At 31.0% G+C, this 26,245-nt stretch overlaps 1 protein-coding gene across 19 annotated transcripts in view; it reads right to left on the bottom strand.

Annotated features, from left to right (window-relative positions):
* The window catches only part of LOC134714834 (clathrin interactor 1-like), a 43,867-nt gene extending 19,728 nt beyond the window's left edge, over window positions 1-24,139 (bottom strand). For 17 of the 19 annotated variants that reach the window (XM_063576446.1, XM_063576450.1, XM_063576449.1 and 14 more), the window contains exons 1-7: window positions 23,972-24,139; window positions 21,151-21,352; window positions 13,081-13,219; window positions 10,095-10,229; window positions 9,440-9,611; window positions 8,566-8,610; window positions 3,962-4,009 (exon numbers count right to left, since the gene is read on the bottom strand). In XM_063576446.1, coding sequence (XP_063432516.1) covers window positions 3,962-4,009; window positions 8,566-8,610; window positions 9,440-9,611; window positions 10,095-10,229; window positions 13,081-13,219; window positions 21,151-21,352; window positions 23,972-24,018 — 788 coding nt within the window. In that variant the 5' untranslated portion in view covers window positions 24,019-24,139. The remainder of the gene's footprint in view (window positions 1-3,961; window positions 4,010-8,565; window positions 8,611-9,439; window positions 9,612-10,094; window positions 10,230-13,080; window positions 13,220-21,150; window positions 21,353-23,971) is intronic. The other 2 variants (XM_063576457.1, XM_063576465.1) reach the window with 2 other exon arrangements.
* Window positions 24,140-26,245: the final 2,106 nt, after the last annotated feature.

Below are 26,245 nucleotides of genomic sequence, written 5' to 3'. Positions count from 1 at the left end.
ATGCTGTTGAATATTAATCCTCTCAAAAAAATGTTTGAAGAAATTTTCTTTTTATTTATGAAATTTCAAATGAGAAAAATTGAACCCAATTTTTTAATCACATCCCCCTTTCCCTTATTCCAAAACTAATCTCAATTAAAATATTCTAATGGAGTTTGCAACAATAACTACTCATTTAAATACATCATAAATATTAAGATGTAAAAAAAACTGCTTGTTATCACTGAATGGTAAAGATTATTTAAATTTATCAGTTGGTAGTAAAAAGTGAATATACATTGTATATTGTATATAACAAAGATTTAAGTTGATTCTGGACAAAGAAAGATAACTCCAATTAAAAAAAATTCTTGCAATAAGATATTTCTTGCTTACTATTCTGGACAAAGAAAAATAACTCTAATTAAAAAAAAAATTCGCTATTTCACAATATTGTGAAATTAGATATTTCTTGCCATTGCACAATACTGTGCAATTGAAAAGACTTGCTATTGCACAATACTTAATATAATAATTTTAGATCCCGATTTGGACCAACTTGAAAACTGGGCCCATAATCAAAAATCTAAATACATGTTTAGATTCAGCATATCAAAGAGGCCCAAGAATTTAATTTTTGTTAAAATCAAACTTAGTTTCATTTTGGACCCCTTTGGACCTTAATGTAGGCCAATTTGAAAACTGGACCAAAAATGAAGAATCTACATACACAGTTAGATTTGGCATATCAAAGAACCCCATTTATTCAATTTTTGATGAAATAATAAAGTTTAATTTTGGACCCAGATTTGGACCAACTTGAAAACTGGGCCAATAATCAAAAATCTAAGTACATTTTTAGATTCAACATATCAAAGAACCCAACCGATTCATTTTTTGTCAAAATCAAACTAAGTTTAATTTTGGACCCTTTGGACCTTAATGTAGACCAATTTGAAAACATGACCAAAAGTTAAGAATCTACATACACAGTTAGATTCGGCATATTAAAGAACCCCAATTATTCAATTTTAATGAAATCAAACAAAGTTTAATTTTGGACCCTTTGGGCCCCTTTTTCCTAAACTGTTGGGACCAAAACTCCCAAAATCAATACCAACCTTCCTTTTATGGTCATAAACCTTGTGTTTAAATTTCATAGATTTCTATTTACTTATACTAGCGTTATGGTTCAAAAACCAAGAAAAATGCTTATTTGGGTCCCTTTTTGGCCCCTAATTCCTAAACTGTTGGGACCTAAACTCCCAAAATCAATACCAACCTTCCTTTTGTGGTCATAAACCTTGTGTCAAAATTTCATAGATTTCTATTAACTTAAACTAAAGTTATAGTGCGAAAACCAAGAATAATGCTTATTTGGGCCCTTTTTTGGCCCCTTATTCCTAAACTGTTGAAACCAAAACTCCCAAAATCAATCCCAACCTTTCTTTTGTGGTCATAAACCTTGTGTCAAAATTTCATAGATTTCTATTAACTTAAACTAAAGTTATAGTGCGAAAACCAAGAAAATGCTTATTTGGGCCCTTTTTGGCCCCTAATTCCTAAAATGTTGGGACCAAAACTCCCAAAATCAATACCAACCTTCCTTTTATGGTCATAAACCTTGTGTTAAAATTTCATAGATCTATATTCACTTTTACTAAAGTTAGAGTGCGAAAACTAAAAGTATTCGGACGACGACGACGACGACGACGACGACAACGTGATAGCAATATACGACGAAATTTTTTTCAAAATTTGCGGTCGTATAAAAATCATCAGGTTTAAAGTATAAATGCATTGGGAAAACAAATATTTCATCAATGAAATTCCAGTCAGGTATTCTCATGAATATCCTTTGCATATTGGATACAAATTTTGTTAAGTCTGATGCAGACATTTCAAGATTTCAAACTGAGGTACTACACAGGCGTCAAAAGGTGTCATTATGGAGTAAAGGGGGTGGCGTCAAAAGGAGTCATTATGGAGGAAAGGGTTAATGATCACCTGGTATTAATAATACTGATTCAATCTTAATATCAGTCTTTTCCAATAAAGACTCACATCATAAATAATGAATTGTCAATCTTTTTAATGAAATTTACTGTATTGATATCTTTTAGAGAAAACTGTTTCATTTATTTCTTGGAAGTGCTTATTGCTACATATATATACAATTATATTCTTATCAATATAAGGTCTATTTCTACTTCAGAGGAAGTATTTATGAAAACCAGACAAGGTATCAGCTCTATATTTGATAACCAATCTCTGAAACATTCCTAGTGAGTAGTCTATTATTTTAGAAAAATTCTATCTAATCCTATTTAAAGTTAGGGTCAAGGATAATTTGTTTGAAATGAAGGGAGATATCCAATTTACATCAATAAAGCCTAGTTTGTTACTATTTGGCATAACAAAAATAATCATGAAACTTTTATGCCCCGAGGGAATTATTTTAGATAGTTTAGTCTATTGTAACAGAGAAATTAGTGTATAAAGTTAGTAAAGGTGAATACTGTGATGCTATACAACTATACCATTGTACTTTTCAAAATACAAATATAGCTTTAATTAACTCTCTTGTACAAGTATTTAAAATATATTTTGAAAATTTGAAGGGTGCGCTTAATATTCAGGTGCGTTTTATGTAAGGACAAAAACAATCTTCCCCCCTAAAAACGGCTGTGAGGCTTATAAAACGATGCGCTTTAAATTTGGGAATATACGGTAAACTGTATTTTTTAATAACAGAAATATTTGATATTATAAAAGTTCCTAAGGGAGTTGCCTAGAATGGTATATCATACAAACAAAACTCTTTCAATAATAATAATTATTATTAGTCAGTGGCTAATTTATTTTCACTATTGAAGTTAAATAACTTGGATGGTATCAAGGGGTATCAAATTCTCACTCATATTAAAACCTGGAAGTAAATTCTGGCTTGATAATGGTAGTTATTGTATTCCTCCTTTTACCTTAAAATATTTTTATCATTAAAATGACAGTTTGCCGCATGCTCTCAGTCTGTAATAAATGCAACATACAACGTAAGCCAAACTTTATGGGCCAAAACAAAAGTATACAGAGAATACATATAAAAGTGTATAACAGATTACACTATATAAAAATGTAATACATTGTATGTACATGTATATTTGTGTTTATATTTTGAATCGATAATTTTTTTTTTGTAAACTAACACCGAAAAATATTTATAATTCTTATATAACTTTCACAAATCTCGTATGTAATATGTAGAAATGATATAGTATTCAAAAAATCAAAAAAAAAATCCAAACAAAACAAAAATTTGAATGTTATACAAAATTTGAGATGAATGATTGAGAGATTTAAGAGGAGAATAGGAAAGAAAACTCTGCAGAATTTTTTTTTATCATTTAACAACAATAATAGCAACAACAAGACATACACAGAACCTATTTATACAAACAATTAGAAATTTAAATTGATTTTAAATTTCACTACATGTAAATAACATCTCCAAATTAATAGGCGAATTTTTACCTAAAAAGATCTGGTTAAAAATTAAAATCATATTCAAATAAAAGCATTCACAATTACCAGTAAAGAAATAAGAAAATTCCATCAATATAGGATAAGCCTAGGACAGGAAATATGAAGGCAGTATGACAGACTTTGAAAATTAGAGCAAATATCCCTTTACTTAATGCTTGGGGATATTTCCTTACCCTGGGTAATGGAGGAAAAATTGAAGAAGGAAAATTGATTTTGTACTATTTGAATAAAAATGTGAACTAACTGATAAAAGCAACTTTTTAGATTAAAAGTTTTTATTTCTATGGATAATGATAAAAAAAAATCTAATGACGATAGACTGAAAAGCAATAACAAAAGCAGGTATATAATAAAAATAATTTGCTTGTTTTAAATAATCAGGCAAAATACAAAATATTGATGTGAAAATAAAAATGACAACATGCTGAATGATATTTACGCCTTGACATCTTCCCCTGCAGGCTGGTAAACTATATTTGAACACCAACTGAAATAATAGGCACATTTTTTTCTGTCAAAGGGAGATAAACTAGAGGCTCTAAAGAGCCTGTGTCGCTCACCTTGGTATATGTGAATATTAAACAAAGGAAGCAGATGAATTCATGACAAAATTGTGTTTTGTTGAAGGTGATGTGTTTTTAAATCTTACTTTACTAAACAGTCTTGCTGCTTACAATTATCTCTATCTATAATGAAATTGGCCCAGTAGTATCAGTGGAAATGGTAATTAAAAATTTACAAATTTTATGAAAATTGTTAAAAATTGACTATAAAGGACAATAACTCCTTAGGGGGTCAATTGACCATTTCGGTCATGTTGACTTATTTATAGATCCTACTTTGCTGAACATTATTGCTGTTTACAGTTTATCTTTATCTATAATAATATTCAAGATAATAACCAAAAACAGCAAAATTTCCTTAAAATTACCAATTCACGGGCAGCAACCCAACAACAGGTTGTCAGATTCATCTTCCAATTACAGGGCAGATAGATATTGATCTGATAAACAAATTCACCCCAAGTCAGATTGCTCTAAATGCTTTGGTTTTGAGTTATAAGCCAAAAACTGCATTTTACCCCTATGTTCTATTTTTAGCCTTTGTGGCCATCTTGGTTGGTTGACCTGGTCACGCCACACATTTTTTAAACTAGATACCCCAAAGATGATTGTTGCCAAGTTTGGATTAATTTGGCCCAGTAGTTTCAGAGGAGAAGATTTTTGTAAAGATAACTAAGATTTATGAAAACTAGAGGCTCCAAAGAGCCTGTGTCGCTCACCTTGGTCTATGTGAATATTAAACAAAGGAAGCAGATGGATTCATGACAAAATTGTGTTTTGGTGATGGTGATGTGTTTGTAAATCTTACTTTACTAGTCTTGCTGCTTACATTTATCTCTATCTATAATGAACTTGGCCCAGTAGTTTCAGTGGAAAATGTTAATAAAAATTTACAAATTTTATGAAAATTGTTAAAAATTGACTATAAAGGACAATAACTCCTTAGGGGGTCAATTGACAATTTCGGTCATGTTGACTTATTTGTAAATCTTACTTTGCTGAACATAATTGCTGTTTACAGTTTATCTCTATCTATAATAAAATTTAAGATAATAACCAAAAACAGCAAAATTTCCTTAAAATTACAGATTCAGGGGCAGCAACCCAACAATGGGTTGTCAAATTCATCTGAAAATTATAGGGCAGATAGGTCTTGATCTGATTAATTTTACCCCGTGTTGGATTTGCTCTAAATGCTTTGGTTTTTGAGTTATAAGCCAAAAACTGCATTTTACCCCTGTGTTCTATTTTTAGCTGTGGCGGCCATCTTGATTTGATAGTCGGGTCACCGGACACATTTTTAAAACTAGATACCCCAAAGATGATGATTGCCAAGTCTGGATTAATTTGGCCCAGTAGTTTCAGAGGAGAAGATTTTTGTAAAAGATAACTAAGATTTACGAAAAATGGTTAAAAATTGACTATAAAGGGCAATAACTCCTAAACGGGTCAACTGACCATTTCGGTCATGTTGACTTATTTGTAAATCCTACTTTACTCAACATTATTGCTGTTTACAGTATATCTCTATCTATAATAATATTCAAGATAATAACCAAAAACTGCAAAATTTCCACAAAAATTACCAATTCAGGGGCAGCAACCCAATAACGGGTTGACCGATTCATCTGAAAATTTCAGGGCAGATAGATCTTGACCTGATAAACATTTTTACCCCATGTCAGATTTCCTTTAAATGCTTTGGTTTTTGAGTTATAAGCCAAAAACTGCATTTTACCCCTATGTTCTATTTTTAGCCGTGGCGGCCATCTTGGTTGGTTGACCGGGTCACGCCACACATTTTTTAAACTAGATACCCCAATGATGATTGTGGCCAAGTTTGGTTGAATTTGGCCCAGTAGTTTCAGAGGAGAAGATTTTTGTAAAAGATAACTAAGATTTACGAAAAATGGTTAAAAATTGACTATAAAGGGCAATAACTCCTAAACGGGTCAACTGACCATTTCGGTCATGTTGACTTATTTGTAAATCCTACTTTACTCAACATTATTGCTGTTTACAGTATATCTCTATCTATAATAATATTCAAGATAATAACCAAAAACTGCAAAATTTCCACAAAAATTACCAATTCAGGGGCAGCAACCCAATAACGGGTTGACCGATTCATCTGAAAATTTCAGGGCAGATAGATCTTGACCTGATAAACATTTTTACCCCATGTCAGATTTCCTTTAAATGCTTTGGTTTTTGAGTTATAAGCCAAAAACTGCATTTTACCCCTATGTTCTATTTTTAGCCGTGGCGGCCATCTTGGTTGGTTGACCGGGTCACGCCACACATTTTTTAAACTAGATACCCCAATGATGATTGTGGCCAAGTTTGGTTGAATTTGGCCCAGTAGTTTCAGAGGAGAAGATTTTTGTAAAAGATAACTAAGATTTACGAAAAATGGTTAAAAATTTACTATAAAGGGCAATAACTCCTAAACGGGTCAACTGACCATTTCGGTCATGTTGACTTATTTGTAAATCCTACTTTACTTAACATTATTGCTGTTTACAGTTTATCTCTATCTATAATAATATTCAAGATAATAACCAAAAACTGCAAAATTTCCACAAAATTACCAATTCAGGGGCAGCAACCCAACAACGGGTTGACCGATTCATCTGAAAATTTCAGGGTAGATAGATCTTGACCTGATAAACATTTTTACCCCTGTCAGATTTCCTCTAAATGCTTTGGTTTTTGAGTTATAAGCCAAAAACTGCATTTTACCCCTATGTTCTATTTTTAGCCGTGGCGGCCATCTTGGTTGGTTGACCGGGTCACGCCACACATTTTTTAAACTAGATACCCCAATGATGATTGTGGCCAAGTTTGGTTTGATTTGGCCCAGTAGTTTCAGAGGAGAAGATTTTTGTAAAAGTTAACGACGACGGACGACGGACGACAGACGACGGACGACGGACGACGGACGACGGACGCCGGACGCAAAGTGATGGGAAAAGCTCACTTGGCCCTTCGGGCCAGGTGAGCTAAAAATGGTTAAAAATTGACTATAAAGGGCAATAACTCCTAAACGGGTCAACTGACCATTTCGGTCATGTTGACTTATTTGTAGATAATACTTTGTTGAACATTATTGCTGTTTACAGTTTATCTCTATCTATAATAATATTCAAGATAAAAACCAAAAACAGCAAAATTTCCTTAAAATTACCAATTCAGGAGCAGCAACCCAACAACCAATTGACTGATTCATCTGAAAATTTCAGGGCAGATAGATCTTGACCTGATAAACATTTTTATCTCATGTCAAATTTCCTCAAAAGGTTTTGGTTTTTGAGTTATAAGCCAAAATATAAGGCAAAAAATGCATTTTACCCCTATGTTCTATTTTTAGCCGTGGCAGCCATCTTGGTTGGTTGACCAGGTCACGCCACACATTTTTAAAACTAGTTACCTCAAAAATGATTGTGGCCAAGTTTGGATTAACTTGGCCCAGTAGTTTCAGAGGAGAAGATTTTTGTAAAAGATTACTTTAATTTACGAAAAATGGTTAAAAATTGACTATAAAGGGCAATAACTCCTAAACGGGTCAACTGACCATTTTGGTCATGTTGACTTATATGTAGATCTTACTTTGCTGAACATTATTGCTGTTTACAGTTTATCTCTATCTATAATAATATTCAAGATAAAAACCAAAAAAAACAAAATTTCCTTAAAATTACCAATTCAGGGGCAGCAACCCAACAACCGATTTACCGATTCATCTGAAAATTTCAGGGCAGATAGATCTTGACCTGATAAACATATTTACCCCATGTCAGATTTGCTCTAAATGCTTTGGTTTTTGAGTTATAAGCCAAAAACTGCATTTTACCCCTATGTTCTATTTTTAGCCCTGGCGGCCATCTTGGTTGGTTGACCGGGTCACGCCACACATTTTTCGAACTAGATACCCCAATGATGATTGTGGCCAAGTTTGGTTTGATTTTGCCCAGTAGTTTCAGAGGAGAAGATTTTTGTAAAAGTTAACAACGACGACGGACGACGGACGACGACGGACGACGGACGCAAAGTGATGGGAAAAGCTCACTTGGCCCTTCGGGCCAGGTGAGCTAAAAATGGGACTATACAGGAAATATATATTTCTATGTTCAAACTTATTTCATGACAACAAAAAACATAAAAAAAAAAAAAAAAATTTACACATTCTGTAATATCTAGAAACCAAAAATCTTTGAAAAAAACATTCCATGATTTTAGATAATAGGATTTATATAATTTTATAATTAAAATAACCAACTCAAAAGTGTCAATCTCAAACTCTGCAAAAACTATTCAATTTTCAAAACAAAACAACATTATCAACATAAACTCAAACAAAAAAATATAATTCTATTTATATATTTTAAAACTACTGAATATGCAAACTTCTTCCATTTAGGACATGCCATTTAGTGATTACCAAATTTTCTGCATTCAAAATATACAAATATTTCCTCACCTAAAATCAGGTTGGCTGTTTTTACTATCTTGTGACCTGCTTGCACTAAAATATAGGTCTATGGTTTTAGAGAAATATACATGGCATGAGAATAATGGGGTTAGTATCATGATTCTTAGATGCATGCCTATGGTGTTAGTCACAAATGATAAAAGTGTAAACTTTCCTTAATGATTTCTAAAAAAAAGTATGATAATTAAATGGATTTATCAAGATTTTTTTCCTTTTTCTTCATCAATAATAAATTGATGGAAAGACCTTTAAATTAAGTTTCTTTCAATACTCGAAAATTCTCAAATATGTAAAAAAATAAATATACATAAAAATACAAAGAGTTACTCTCAGACTGAACTTAAAACCATTTCATGCACTTTCTAATATCTTATTTTCTTCCTTTTATTAGGGCTAGGGGGTGTTGTCTCCCTTATATATAACCAGTCTATCATAAGAACATTATTTGCAGAATCTTATCTGGATTATGAAAATGATATATGATCTATAAAACAGTTCTAGATTGTACCATGTGTTCTCATATATGAACTGTTTGAATTTACAAAGCAAAAAATGAATAACTGCTATGAGATAAAGATTAGAACTTCTTTATAATTGAAATGAGAAATGAATTTTCCTAATGATTGCTGTTTTAACCTGGTCATATGACATGGTATGATAAAACATTTTCCCTGACTTGTTTAGCCTACAGTGAGCCCTGTCTTATTGAATAACATTCAGTCATAGTTTTCACAGGTACCTAATATAAAAGTCCATTATAACTGGTGAAAAATTTGTCACATCAGAAGCTATTATTATACTGATAGATAGAGAGAAAGAACAAGGAAATAGAAAGAAAACAAATAGTACAGTGTAACTATACCTATAATCTACAATATCATCTGGACCATGTCGTCCTTGAACTTTATTCCACAGGCCTTTGACTTTATCTACGGCTTCCTCTGTTATACTCTTACGACCTGTATCAAAGTCATCTATTTCATCCATACTACCATCTTGATCTTTCTTTTTTGGTTTTTCTTCATATCTGTCACCTTAGGAAAAGGGAGATAACACAGATGAAGATAAAATCCTAATTTAAAAAATTTTAAAAAATTTTTACAATGTACAACTTGTTAATTTCATGCTTCATAATGTATGATTAAAAAAATCTAACATGTTCTAACATCCTAAATAGTTTTCTTATATCCTTATTATAATAACAGGGTATTTTGGTAGGTCTTGTGAATCTTGTGATTTGGTTAATGTTTCATCTTTCATTTTTGTTTGGTGAATTTATGGATGTAACAGAAAGAGAACAAATGAAATATCCATCTTATGTTGTTAAGAATTTGCTACACAAGGTGTACATATTATTTCAGTCTCTTCTGATTCACATAAATGTGCATAAGATGATACAACAATTTTGATGCACCTTTGGACTAAATAGTCCAGAAATATTTCTATGAGCCCAGGTCTTAAGGACCAGGGTTAGTAGGAGCCCTGACTGGTACAATCTTTCGGCTAATAAAACTTACTATATCTAAAGTCTCCACTACTTTCACCAGACAATCCAACAAATTTATCTTTATTTTTCTTTGCTTTTCGTCTCTCTTCTCTCAATCTTTCATCATCCTGGATGAAATCTATCAGATCTTTTACTTTTTGTCTCACTGAAATGTTTTAAATATGAAAATTATTAACATGCTGTTTTAAAAATTAAGAAATAATTAGTACATGTACATGTCGTGTTTATTATGACTTCATTATTAGGAAAGTCAATTCAATTCTTGATTTAATTTACCCCTCAGAAATAAACCTGAACTTTATAAAAGATTCATATGATATGCACTGATAGTATTCACCAACTAGAAAAATAATTTGCTCTGATCCTTGAAATACAGTACCGTCCAAAAATATCGATTCGATACATTTTTTGTCCGATTTCTGTGTTTCTCGGAATCACACTGAGTACCGCGGATTTCACTCCTAAAATCCTCCAAAGATTCTCTCCCAACACTGCGCGGCTGTTAATTGGTTTATTGCCCATCGGATGTATTTAAAATTAACGACGCGTGAAAACATAATTGGATTACCCAGATAATTTACCTTTGAACATTTAATCGATCTTGTATGCACAGGTGTGCTTTAAAATCACGGTATTATAAATTGAGCAAATGTTTTCCTTTCTTTGACAGATAAAGATGTGACAATATCATTTAGAATAAGATAATTATTATCTTATATGTTTTTGTCTTGTGCCATTATCTTTAAAATAAAACGTTCATACGAAAAAGTATGAAAAAAATACTTGTTATTTTGTGTTTCTATTACAGTCCAGTCAGGTCATACATTGTGTTCTTTCAACAAGGACGATTTTGTCACAATTAGTATCTTTTGTAACTTATTCAATAAGCAATATCGGCGCATTAACTGTTCATTATTTAAAAATCAACTGGCTAATAAAATCATGTTGTTTTTACGGTCGGATCATCAAGTAAACTTAATTTACTGAGCAATGTAAAATATTATGTTTCACTACCTCTGTACATTTATACAGACTTGAATAATTTAAATTACGAACAGAAACTGTAAAATGACAACTCTGTTGAACAAAGGAAATAATTTCAAGTGATATTGATAGCGCTTGTCATTTTCGTATTTTACAGAATGGTTTTCAAATTAACGAAAGTATTTATATCAATTTCGTCATTTTAATTTGGAAAGTGTAAAAATATTTATTCCAGTTAAATCAGTCATCATTTTATTTTTCAAAACTCCCCCCCCCCCCCCCCCCCCCCCCCGCCTACAATTGTCAGTTCTGTATCGTATTATTGTCATTTGAAAACAATTTAAAATCACCCCGGACAATTTCCATCATAATTTCAATTAATACATCATCAACCGTGAATTTATATTATTAACCATGGACGTATAACTAATGTTCAGGTCTACTTTCTTTTTTGAAAGATAAAACATTAAGATTCATATAGTAAAAGATTTGTTCTTGTTTATTCGGATAAGAATTATATTATAGATTCCTATTAATCAATTGTAAAAGGACCTTCTGGGGCCTCAATACGATTGCACAAAATGTCGTTCTGCAACTTTAGAAACCTTGAATGGAATTTTCCCACAGTCGTCTAGAAAGGTCACCTGAGTTTACTGGTACGCGATATTATTTCCCGCCCTTTAAAAAAGCGTGCCGAGGATAAAATTGATGTTAACTATTTATAGCATTTAACATTGATAAGTAAGTCAAGTTCAAGTTCAACCCAAACTGTTGACAACTGAGATGTGTATCGTGGAATTGTCTTCGCACGGCAAATAATTGTTTTTAAAATATTTTATATGATCACTGTTTAAACTACACAAATTTACATTCATTGTGAGAAAATAAATATTTTACAACAACGAATTATTGCAGCTGTAGAAGTATTCCTGATGTAACCGAAATGACTTATTATCCTTCAGAACTGCCAACAAATCGTAAATCTAAAATGCCGTAATTATTAAGCATAACGAATGGTAAATAATATTTCCCTTTTTAGTTGAACATACAAAACTTTCAGACACGTTATTTTTATGATTTTCTTTAAACTGCTCTCATCAACTTAGCAAAAGTTTCCGGTTATTTTTACACAGTTTAAGTATCTTCATTTCGTAAATAAAATATTAATTTACTTGTGAAGACATCAAGGTCTAAATTAAGTAGTTTTCATTTTTTTTATGAAACTTAAATGCAATTGAAAGAATTAACAACCTTTTGCTTTTAAATCATTTATTCATTCTAGCAATTAGATAATAGTAAAAAGAAAATGCCGTAGACTTATACAATTATTACGGGGCTATTATTATGCCTAATGAATGGTGAATAAACTAACCTTTTTACTTGCATATATAGAAAACTTTTAGACACATAATTTTTAAATAAAGACTTTAACTTTGAAGTAGAATATTTGGTTTTTAACATATTCCACTATATTTTATAATCCTTTTTTTTAAAAGCAAGTACATAAAGGTAAAGATATTTTTAGATTGGCTAACAAAAAATACGAAAATATTTTGAGTTATTATTACCACAAATTAAATTTAATTAGTATAAAAGACATTTAAAATTATACACCTGTTTGACACTTAAAATTATACAGTAGACCGGAAATATAATTCTTTATTCCTTCAACCTTTACCTGTCAGGTAATCCAATTACCTTATCATTCGTGTGCCGGTAGAGATCAAAGTAGGATAAGGGCAATTAATTCCTCGGTGTAGAGAGCGAGCTCGCACAATAAACATTTACCTGATTTTGGGAGAGATTACTCCCAAATTCCTCCCAACATTTTGGTAGGATTATCAGAGTTTTTCGGAGTGACTCCGACATTTTCCTTGGTGTAGGGTGTGGGAGAGTTGGTCCTCTTGAATGGTACTGTACTCATCTGTCAATTTATGCTACACTTGATAATCTCACCTAAAGCACATACAACAATCCCCCCTCAATATATTTCAATTATTGAGTAAACATACCATTAATGCCTTGATCTTTGCCATGTTCATCTGTAAATGTGTAGTTTTCCAATCCTCTCAGATCATATAAATGTTCTCGTGAACTAGTTACTACTCTTTCAGATCCATTTCTTATCAAGTAATTTAACAACAACAAAGACTGAAAGGGAGATAATCAAATTAATATCAGGAATACGATGTTTATATAATTATTATTTTAATACATGTACAAAAAAATGTACAGTAAACATTTATGTGTCTAACACATGACCCATCTATATTGGTATATCAACATATAACAGGCTATTATTTAAACTTGGAATTATTTTTAATTATAGAATTTGCAAAATTTTCTGTGCTTGAAATTTTTAATAAATTCCATGTTTATTTGGTATAATAAGGTTTAAAGCAGTTCATAACACTTTCCATATAATGTATTTTGTATAGATAGTGTTGTGCACGTCACAGTACATTCTATTGAAAATGTACCATCTTTTTTTGTATAAGAAAGTGTTGTGCGCAGCACAGACCATTGAAGTACAGCAGTGGTCTCGCTAGCCCAAAATAGAAGGGCGCCGCGCCCTGAGTGCCCTCAGCCGCGCCCTGGGTGCCTTCATTCGCGCCCTTCTGCCCTGACGTCTTTTCCAAAATTATCTTGTGCCGTTTTGGTTAAATTTTGTTTCATCGATTTCTGATCTCCAAGTTAATTACATATATGACACCTGTGTAATTGACCCCAGGTTAATCATGTCATTACAATCAATTACAATGATAAAGACTTCAAAGGTGTTAATAACTAGGTAATTTAATTAGGACAATGTATCTTTTTGTCATACTTTTGATGAATGTGTCAGCGAGTGTGTTTAGCTTGGGTCTAGCTTGGGTCGGCATTTTCGATCTCCAAGTCACAATGGAAGAGTGTATAAATGAAGACTTTCATGACTTTAGAATTGAATTTAAGTCATCAAAATAAAACTATGCCTTTACAGAAATGCCTTCCATCTCAACTTGTTAGCGAGAAACACAGTTTTAAATTAACGCAGACGTGGTGGAAATTGATTTTCGAGTTACTTCCCCTGTTTTAGCTTATTACAAATTTGTGCTCTAAAAATATTATCTAGTAACAAAAAAAGGAATAAATTACCAATTGAATATATAATAGCATAATAATGTAACCTTAAAGATATTTACTGTCTTTGAACATATTCAAAGAAATATATTGCAATTTCTACTTGATAATTACACTTTTAGCCGATGAACTTTATTCTCACAAAACTACATGTCATAGTTACAGAGAAAATATATATTTACAGTTACATATATGTATATATAAGCATGCACATGTGTGAATAAATAACGTAACTTAACTTGGAGGACTGACTTTCACCTGTATTGTTTTTATAAACTTACATATTTTTTCTAAAATAATAGTATTGTCTGAATTAAATAAACTATTAAATTTGTATGTACTTGGATTTTTACAGCAATATTCAGGTAAAAATTTCTTTCTCTCTAAATCTAAAGATTTACAAGTCATTATATAATGATATTCGTCACCAATTTCGTTTGCGTTGCATAGATGGCAAAGTCTGTCGTTTCGTGACAAGCCTCGCCATCTGCCGGTCTCAATTGGTAAACGATGACTACCACATCTAAATTTGCAGTATACAAATAATAAACTATTAGACAATTTGTTGAGATAATTCTCAAATTTCAAATTATTTTTAAAAATTCTGTAACATAGGCATTTAGGTAAGGTTTCTATCTGTGACAAACATAATTGTGTGAACTGATCTTTAAGCTTTTGCTCCACACTTTTTGATACCCATTTGTCAGCAAAATGCATATTCCAAATATTAGACATTCCACAATTATTAAAAATATTTTTAATATAGATCAACCATTTACTTTCAAAACCATAGTTATTTAAATTTACAAGTAATAATTTATAAAGAACATGAGAAATTTTACACTCTTTACCGTTTATAATTCTGCCCCAAAAATTTATCATACGAACTTTTGCATAAAGAAATAATGGGAATCTGCCTAGTTCTGCATAAACTATACAGTCTGGGGTTGATTGCTTCAAATGTAAAATGAGTTTACAAAATTTTAGGTGCACCCGCTCTAATAAGTCAAAGTTTTCAAATCCCCAAATTTCTGACCCATACAACAAAATAGGTACAACAGCCTTATCAAAGAGATCAAGTTGACATTCAATAGATAAGTTATTAATTCTACTCTTCTTCAAGATAGAATACATAGCCTTTATTCCTTGATCTCGTAAGTATTTTCTAGTTTGTAAAAAAGAACCACTTTTAGAAAAAAATATTCCTAAATATTTATAATTTTTAACAATCTCAATTTCATTGTCATTGATATAAAAATTCAAATTTTGTGGAAGTCTGCCATTTGTAAAAACAAGAATTTTTGTTTTATCAACATTTACCTTAAGTTGCCATTTGTTACAATATATGGCAAAATTGTTTAACATATTTTGTAATTCAGTGTTACTATCCGCTAATAAAACAGTGTCATCAGCATATAACAGTAAGAAAATCTTAAGATACACATCTAGTTCATTTTCTAGGTCTGCACTTATTGACTGTAAACCTTTTGTATCTAACTCTTCTAAAAATGCTTGTAGATCGTTCAGATACACAGAAAACAGAGCAGGCGATAAATTTTCCCCTTGTCGTACACCAATTTCGCAAGGGAAGAAGTCAGATTTCTCATTATTGAAAACAACACGGGATTTTATATCGTTATACATATTTTGTATAACTCGGAAAAATTTTCCGTTAATATTATTATTCAACAGTTTAAATAAAAGGAGATTTCTTTGAATAGAATCAAAAGCTCTCTGAAAATCAATGAATGCACAAAATAACTTTTTCTTCTTTAATTTCAATAGTTCGAAAAAGGCATAAATAGCAAAAATATGATCATTTGTGTTGTATCCTGGTCTAAACCCTGCTTGGTTTTCTTCTAAAATTAAAAATTCATCTAAATAATTACAAAGTCTACTGCTTAAAATGGAAGTAAATATTTTACCTAAACTTGATAGTAATGTTATTGGCCGATAGTTTTTCGGTTCACTTTTACTACCTTTGTTTTTAAACACAGGAATAACATTTCCTAAAAGCCATATTTCAGGTAAAAAACCTGTATCAAAGATTAAATTGAACATATATACATATATATCTAACATCAATTCAGAAGACGATGAAATATACTCATTAATTATCAAGTCGTCACCAGGTGACTTATTATTTTTAACACTTTGTATACCTTTGATAACCTCGTCTCTTGTTATTGTATTGTTCAAAAAATAATTTGATCTATCAGTATCAAAATTGTTATCTAGTTCAATATTTGCCTTATTAGGAGTATCTTTATTCATTTCTTTAAAAAAATCAAAAAACTGTTTGATATCAATGTCATTATTCACTGGACGTTTCAACTTGTTAAAAAATTTCCAGAAATCACGTGGCTTTTTCATACGTAATTCTTTCATTTTCTTCTTCAAATCATTATTATAGAGACGAATGCTATCATCCATAGTTTTTTTATACATTTTTTCACTATTTCGTAGTCTAACTTTAAAAATAGTAGACCCGTAATGTTTATACAATCTTAATGACTTTCTATAGTCTTTTCTACTATTTTTACAATCGTGATTAAACCATTCTTTACTGTTATATTCTTCTTTTGAATTATTACAATCTTTCGTAAATACACCAAAAGTTTTTTCTGCTGAATCAAGCAAAATCTTAGTAACATTGGTAACAATTTCATTTACACTATTTTGATCCACTTTACTTATATCATCATGTATTTCTAAGATATGTGACAATAAATCATTAACCTCATCTCTGTTTATGTTACTTTTAAAATCAGTACTCTTTTCATGTTTCCATTTACCTATGTATTTTTCATTATTTCTAATACATGTATTTTCTTTTAGCATATCTGTTTTTACATTACAATCTAGTTGCAAAAAGATTGGTGTATGAATATCCGAAAATAAATTGCTAAATAGCATTATTTCAAAATCAGCAATTTTGTGAAATACATTTGCCGAGCCCAATACGTAGTCAACTACGCTTGAGTTACGGCTTGTCGGCCTACCAACTTGGTCAGATAAAAATCGACCGTTCAGTATAAATATATTGTTATTTTTACAAAAACTTATAAGCTTTCTGCCATATGTATTAACTGTTTGATCTTGAGAATTTCTTTTCCTCGGTATACCAAGGCCGTCTAAAATGCCTACTTCAGAAAACTCATTAAAATCAATCAATTCATTTACAAATGTATCATCAAAATCATCTATATCATAAAAATCAGCTAAAGTACCAGTACGACTATTAAAATCGCCAAATAAGAAGACATATTGTGAATCTTTATACATATTATGCAGTTCTATCTCTATCTCAGATATAGCATCATCTGCTGTATATAAAGTATTAATAGGTGGAATGTAAATCACACCACATATTAGATCTTGTGGTAATTGTACTAATGTCTTACAAATTTTAAACCAAAATACAAAAGGACAAGTTGAATCAATTGGAGTGATATAATTGTTTAAAGAACTTTTATGTCCAAATGCTAAACCACCTGATCTATAATTTGAGAATTTTTTTCTATTTTTACAATAAAAAGTAAAATTTTCTAAAGATATATCATCCAAGTCATCTAATTTGGTCTCTGAGAAACAAACAATATCATGGTCTTGTAATAAATTTCTAAATTCTGGATATAAGAGTTTAGATTTTAGACCACATACATTTAGTATTAATAATTGTAATTTATTTTTTACTATAGACGTAAAGTCAGTGTGAATAGTATTGACACTTTCACTTTGGTGAAAATCTGTTCCACTCGAGTAATTCGGTTGATAACAACTGTCCTTTAATCCTCCTTGACCTCCTTAACTTGGGGTTTTCGATTTACGGGGGTCTCGACCAGTGTTTCTTGATTGATGATTTGGACCATGGGTGGTAGTTTTCGGGCGTGCCCCTCGTCCAATATATAACTGTCTTTCATTTGTCTCCATTCTTGCCTCGTCGCTTCTGTCAGGTGGGATGAATTCAGCCCCGTCAATAAACAATCGATCTTTTTTTAGATGAACCTTCCGTTTTTGACTTTTGGCTTCTTTGAAGTAGGGCCACAGTAACTTTCTCCTGTCATTAATTTCTTTGGGATATTGTTCATTCACTCCAAAATGGGTCCCTTTCAATGCCGAAGCAGCGTATCGAACTTGCTCCCTGTCTTTGAAGTTTTTGAAACGACAAACTATCGGTCTAGTATTGTATAAGTGTATATTTTGTCGGTCTTTAACAGAAGATTCTTTTCCAAATCTGTGTGCTCTATGGAAATCTATAGCCGATTCCATTTTCATCTGATTTCTCATGAAGTGTTTGAGTACGTCTTCCGTATCCTCTGTATCATTAGTCAGGGGTAGTCCAGTAAACACCAAATTCTCCCTCATAGATCTTGTTTGTAGATCTAAGTGTCTATCATGTAGGTTACTGAGATCAGATTTTAAATTATCAACATCAAGTGACATATCATTAAATCCAGCTTGTAACTCGGAGACTGAAGAGGTGACTGTAGTATGATCTGTTTTACTTATTTCAAACTGTTCATTGACAAATTCCATGCTCTTTTCGACATCGTCCATACGTTTAGAAACTTTATCAACATTTTTGACGAGATTATTCATGGTTGATTCAAATCTACTTAGTTTTTCATTAACTTTATCTAGGGTTGTGAGTTTTTCAAAAATCTGATCTACTTTGAGTGCGAGGGCCTCTATCATACCCTGAGTATCAGTACCTTGATTCATGGTAGATTGCATAACGGGTTGCATCATATTAGGGAAAGGACTTGAAGTAGTGCCAGTAAAAAATTCTGGTGATCTTTGATTAAACATCTGCATATTAGACTGTGGCATTTGCATCTGTTGCACATTCGGTGACATACAATAGGTATTCATATTCATCTTTTTTGTAGGTAGGTTGTCCACAGAAGTTGGTTTTCCCTCAGACTTTGATTTATTTACTGTTTTTGTTTCGTTTACATTGTTTGTTTTTTTATTTCTAGCGTGAGCACTATTCGTCGTTAACTTACTTGGTTTTTCTCCACTGTCATTTTGTCCTTTCGATTTTTTTCGTTTCGTCCCAGTTTTGCCATTTTTCTTCGAATTCATGTATTACACTAATATGATCATTTTATGTAGTAAAATAGATCCTCACATGAACCACTATAATGTTAATTAATCCATTTTTCAAAATTTTCAGAGAGAGAAAAATGTATGTCTCTTAATTCTCGCACATGCGCATTCGTAGCAATCCATGTTCTAAACATTGATATATAAGTAATGCTCTGAAGCACTAGGGGAATGATCTACTAAATGCAGTAATTGCTGTAGAAGTTAAAAAAAACCATATTCTTTGTTACATTTGTTTTTTATGTAGAGATATTAAGATGATAACACAATATTGACTGTTATACCCCTATTTTTGACATTTTTACTCTTTGAGTATGTTTGTTTTGTTCATGCATCGTTGACAATTTAATGGAATTTGATGCGGCTGTCATATAAGTGAGAGGTTTAGCTAGCTATAAAACCAGGTTCAATCCAACATTTTCTACATTAGAAAATGCCTGTACCAAGTCAGGAATATGACAGTTGTTACCCATTCGTTTGATGTGTTTGGACTTTTGATTTTGCCTTTTGATTTTTGATTTTCCTTTTTGAATTTTCCTCGGAGTTCGGTATTTTTGTGTTTTTACTTTTTTCATAATCTATATCATTAATAACTACACAAACAATGTATAGTTGAAAAGCATCTTTATATTAAAAAAAAACAACATATACAGTAAAAAAAAAAGAGATTCGTTAACAGTAAAAAAAAAAGAGATTCGTTAACTCGTGATACACACAGAAACGTAGACAAAAAAATTAGCAGTGCCCTTTCTTATCATAAAAAGTGCCCTGCCCTCCACTGGCACCCTGCCCCTTTTGATTTCTAGCTAGAGCACTGTAACAGAATAAATATGGAATTTATTAGAAATTTCTAGCACAAGAAATTAAGAAAATTCCATTATTAAGAATAATTCCAAGTTTAAATTATAGCCTGTTATATATGTAATTATAGATTACCGTTGGTCATCTCAGCGATTTTATGGCTTGAGCCTGTACGGCAAAAGTGAGAAAAGCAAATCAAGTTGAGATGACTTTAGAATATTTCGTTACCCTCAAAATGCTTCACAATTTTAAGTTTTGTTTTGTCGCAGCATTATTATGGTTTGCTGAATATTGTAACTTGTACATTTTGTAGTGTTGTTGCGGTTAGTCATTTGTTATCCTGAATATGATTAAAGTATTTACTACTGGACATTAAACAGTCAGCAATCAATCAATCCTATCAAGTCCTCTCAAATGTTTTTTTTTTAATTGTTTCAATTAACTTTTTTAGTTGTATTAATTATTTTTTATGCATTTAAATCAATAATGGTGACTTTTTCACATTGTATGTTAGAAGTTGCATGGATATACATTTGAAAATTTACACAACTAAAAACAGTCTTTCATTTATTTAGTGACTTTGGTTTCAGATTTTCTTATATGAGAACTGATGATATTAAATAAAATGTTTAAGACTGTGCCCATGGAAAAAACAGGCAGTGGACGGCACATAACATATTTGTTTTCAAAATTTTTCATCTATTTCATATCACAAATTCATTCTTTTTCAAAGTTAAATTTTGTTTTTTTATTAACTGCAACAAATAAAAAAGAAAAAAAATACATAGAAAGCACTAAAAATTCATTGAAAGGGGAGATAACTCTTCATTTTGTACAACATTTTGTTGCATAGTTAGTGAACTTTTTTGAGCCATCCACTGTTGATTCAAAAATAGCTTTGACATATATATATCCTTTGTATGATATAAACATTGCATTGGAACCAAAAATTCAGTCGGAAAAAAATTATGTTGTACCACCCATATCATAGGATTTGCCTGATATTTACTTGGACAGCCACTTAAAAAATTTAAAACAAACTGTGAAATTACTTTATATGTCCTTCTCCAGTTCTTTTTGTTATCTTGTAACATTCTTTTCCATAACATTCCCACCACTTCAGGAAAATGTTCATATGTAAATGTGAATCTGGCTATTTCATTCATCAGTGAGCCATGAGGACCCCAGGCATCATCATTTGTGGCTTCTCTAACTTTGGTCTCAACTTCAGAGTAGTTCATCACAACATTTGTGCTGTAAAAAAATAAACCGGAATATAAAACATACAAGTTTACATTGGTGCTGTTTAGCAAGGGTCACAGAACTCATAAGAACATTGATGGGAAGTCCAAAGAGAACGGTTTCTATTATCTTTGTTTGAAATGACAATGAATAGAGTTTTTATGATCCTTACAAGAAAGATAGTAAATTCTTCAAAACTGGAGGCTTGTATTGCATTGTATTGATAAATTAGTTAAACTCTCAAATTGATTAAATTCATAAATTGGTTGATAAGGTCTTCTTGATACGAGGCTTTGATTTTTATGTACATGTAGTTCTATTGTATATTCAAAGCTAAAACATAAAATCACAAGTCTTTATAATGTATCTATGGAAAAGGAGATTGGATTGGGTTACAGCTAATACAGAAGACTATGTAGTATGTGTAGTTATTTTTATTGATGAAGGGCATGATATGACCTTTCAATACTTTTTTGGTTGTTTTATCAAATGACATACAATTTGAATAAACTGTGTCTCTATTTACTGTAAATTCAGAAATAGTTGGTATGTTTTTAATATTGCAAAAAATGGGACAGATTTTACAATTGCAATAGCAAATGAATAGTTTAAACTCACATTTTGAAACATGTTTAATATGAACAGGAATATTTTTAAACAGGATTTTTCTCAATGTCACAAAATTACAATCTATTTAAGTCTAAAGTGACAAAATGGCAATAATAAATGCACGCAATAATTTCTGAATTTACAGTCATTTGTGAGTTTGGCAGAGACTAGTACTGCTGCCATAAATGTAGATTTCAATGATAATACAACATAGTTTATAGAAAAAAATAATCAATATTTATGTACAGTCGACACGGTTAATATATCAAAGATTCAAAACCAAATTAAAAGATTTCATTATCTCGTTTTTTTCTTCAGACTAAAAAGGTCAATATAAAAATACACTTACTTTCAAGTTGATTGAACTAACTTCATCAAAACTACTTTGACCAAAAATTTTATAATTTTTAATTGTCATTTTCTATATTTCTTATGGACCCTTCATGCCCTTAGCATCATCCTGCTTAGTATACTTAGATGATTTTCTTTAGATTTATTTTTTGAAAATATAAAATAAACTATTGTGAGACATTTATCAATTCAAATTCAACAAATAGTTTTGTTGAACTATTTTTTAACCAAGAACTTATTTACATGACTGTACCTGTCATTATCTGATTAAGAAATAATTCATGGAAGCCATAGATTTGTTACAAATTTACACATAACCTAGTGGGCTGTGTGATAATGGTTATTTATATACCTCACTAAAACTCAAATATCAGTCATTAAAAAACTGAAGCAAAAGTTGGTATGCCCTGTATGTGGGGGTGTTCATGTGTAAACTGTATTCCTTGTTTGATAAAGCTACAACATTCTAAGAAATATGTAGTTTGCATGAATAATTTCGTAGATACAATGTACATTGTAACAAGAAAAATTGATTTTAATTCTTTAAATTTTCAAACCAAACATTTGCCATTTTTAATTTATACGATTTTATTTTCTCGTAGGCTACCCTCAAATCTAAAGTAGACATTTCGTAACTAAGGATGACATGTTGTTGACTAGCTGAAATCAGTTAATATGAGAAAAATGCATAACAAAACCAAACAAAACCTACTTCAAAAATGCATTTTTTAAAACCTGATAAATGCAATATTTTACGAATTTCAATGGTTCACAAATTGGAAAAACATTCAGCTTTAGCGTTTTCATTTGTATTACGTCATGTTTCTAAAGAATTTAAATGCACCAAAAACAGAAATAGACTTCCGCAGAATTTCATTTTATTTGGAATTTGTTATTTTGCCATGCATTTGTGCATTAATAATTCTATATATGTTATGAATTGGAATAAGTATAAAAGTTCTTTAGTCTTTTTATAACAGCAATTTTTAAAACATAAAATTGACAAACATGGCATAGCGTTTTGGCAAATAATTCCAGTACATGTGGGGGGTCTCATAGGGGGTTTCTGATCCCGGATCCCGCTTAATATTTTGTCAGATTCCCTGATCTTGCTTACACTATGTACGTAGGCAATTCTCATTTTTTGTCATTTCTCGGGTCCCCCAAGACCTCATTTCCCGTTTTCACGACACAATAATTTGACTTTCACGTGTCACGCTTAAAAAAAAATTAGCAATCCCAAGTCAAGCTTACCCCAATGAGACCCACCACGTGAATGATGTGTACTTGGGAGGTATTTTGTATATTTCTTAAACAGCATTAGTTATAGATAAAATGTGAATTTCATCAAGGTGTTGTTTACAAAGTGAAAGAAGCACTTCATATTAGAATCTGGAATTATCTTCAATATTGTTCTAGACTTGACAAGAAATTATGTACCCCCTGAGTTTCTCTTCAAATTATAAACAAACAAGACTAGTGTGTGTAGGTTTCAGTATAATTCTGAGAGAACGAGGAAACGAGGTACCTATCTTTTGGAAAACTTAAGGAATAAAAATTTTAAAATGTTTGTAAACTTGAATCGTTTTGACAACAGTGAACAGTGTCAAAAATTATCTACACTGTAGACTACAGTACAAACCGGCTTTTTGTGTTTAGCGTGTAACTTACACTTTATCTGTGAGTTCTCGTATCTTCCACATTTTGTTTAAAAGCATATGTCTCTCTTTATTTGGGAAATGGCTCTAATGGGCCTTCGGGTTTTTAAATACAAGATTTTGTATCTTTATCGAAACATGGAACTTGCTATCGTAAACACAAAATGGCGACGTCACGTGACTTTGGTGTAAAAAAATAGGCGTGTCACATTTTCCCCGGTACAACGTGTAATCTACTTTTGTTCCGGGTTAAAAAGTTCCATGTAATACATATTTGGGATTCGTTACAAATTACAAATATCAAAAAATTAAAATGTTAAATAAAAAAACATGTTCTTACATGCCATGCACACTATTTTATCAGAACGAAATAGAACGCCTTATAAAGATTAATAATAATAATAATAATAATAATAATAATAATAATAATAATAATAAAATTAGCACAAAACGTACAACTCGAAAGCATTATTTGATGTAATATGAGGAAGGCGCTACCTTAAATGCCAGCTTTATACCAAGACAATGTCCTATATATGGCGTGTACAAGTTGCGATTTTGTACATGTTATAACGTGTACAAAAATATTGTACATGTTATAACTTGTATGATGCAAAAATACAAGTTATAACATGTACAAAAGTACCTCATACATGTTATAACCTGTACAAAATATTGCTTAAAAATGGTTTTAACTTGTACAAAATCGAAAAATAAGGATATTTTTCTTTTATCGCAACAGATGATATTGACCTCAATAACATTTTCATAACTTTTTTATTATTCCTTCATGTTAGTGTGTTTTGTCCTTTTTTGATACAGTTATTAATGTCCAGGGGTCGGTATTACGAAGCATTCATAAGACCCGTCCTACGATATATATCTTAGGACATGTCTTATGATCCTCTTGTGACTATCTACGGACATATCTTTATTTGATGAATTGTAATTGTGAGTTTCCACTTTGAAGGCAATAGTAAAATACTTTCATTCTAGTTGACACTAAAAGACATAAAAGGATATCCGGAATTGAAATCGGGTATGTGTCTAACGACAACAACCCGCTAATGGAGCAGACAACATACAAAGGCTACAAATAAATGCTTTCAAAGTAGAGGATATATATTTAAAACATCAAAATGACATTCGCCTCATGCAATGATCTTATAGTTTATAAACAAAAAGTGACTTATAAATTTACATAAGTCATGCTGAAGGCCAAACATGTGGAAGAGTAGATCCAAAGATATTGACAATAAAGTGTGGTCCAATGAAAACTATTTCAGCTTTTTTTTGCTTTTACAGAGTAAGCATATAAGACATTGTTTTAGTCTTTGCATGTTATAAAAACGAGAGGGAGGAGTATTTCCCAAAATTATTAAAAATCGTTCTTAAATATTTTGGAAGAATTTAGAAACTAGTATATATCTAATGTAATTGAGGAATGCAAGCTTTTAGTAAATAGTTTCACACTTATTTAAACCATGATGGACTGCATAAAACATACAATTACATGATTGCACATTTTACCAACATTATTCCTGAAACATATATTTCTGAAACTTTGTGATCATTGTCCTTTACAGAAAAGACACGTTCTGGCCTATTTATCGTTGTTCTTATGCATTGGTGAATTTAAATGTATATTTTACTTCTTTAAGATTTATTTTAAATTTTGTACAAGTTAAACCCATTTTAAAGCAATATTTTGTACAGGTTATAACATGTATGAGGTACTTTTGTACATGTTATAACTTGTATTTTTGCATCATACAAGTTATAACATGTACAATATTTTTGTACATGTTATAACCTGTACAAAATCGCAACTTGTACACGACATATATATTGATTGGTTGTTGGCTGCTTAACGTCCAGTGGCAAATATTTCATGCATGTTCAGGACGAATGTTCTAGGCTACATTAACATATAGTTTTTGTCTAAAATAAAATAAAAAGTGCAAATTGAAAATGTTTAGGGAATGATAAATGTTTCAATGTTTCAAAAGGCAGTAGGTATGGTACTTTTTTTCTTATTAAAAAATATTCAATTTCCAAATTGATGAAAAAATATCTGTTCAGGAAGAGGACAAACAAATTTTTTTTCAGATCTTCACCAAAAACGATTTTATCTTTCAGACATGCAAAATAAATTTATCTTTTATATATCTAAAACATTTAAAACATCCCAAACCGCACAGGTAAGTCTGTACACAGTAGGTTTTTAGGTGAAAATACAGTCGTACATGTATTTGTCAATTTGTTACAATGAACCTTAATACTAGTG

Source organism: Mytilus trossulus, chromosome 4 (genome assembly GCF_036588685.1).
Source record: "Mytilus trossulus isolate FHL-02 chromosome 4, PNRI_Mtr1.1.1.hap1, whole genome shotgun sequence".
Taxonomy (NCBI): domain Eukaryota; kingdom Metazoa; phylum Mollusca; class Bivalvia; order Mytilida; family Mytilidae; genus Mytilus; species Mytilus trossulus.
This window is presented reverse-complemented; position numbering and strand designations above follow the sequence as displayed.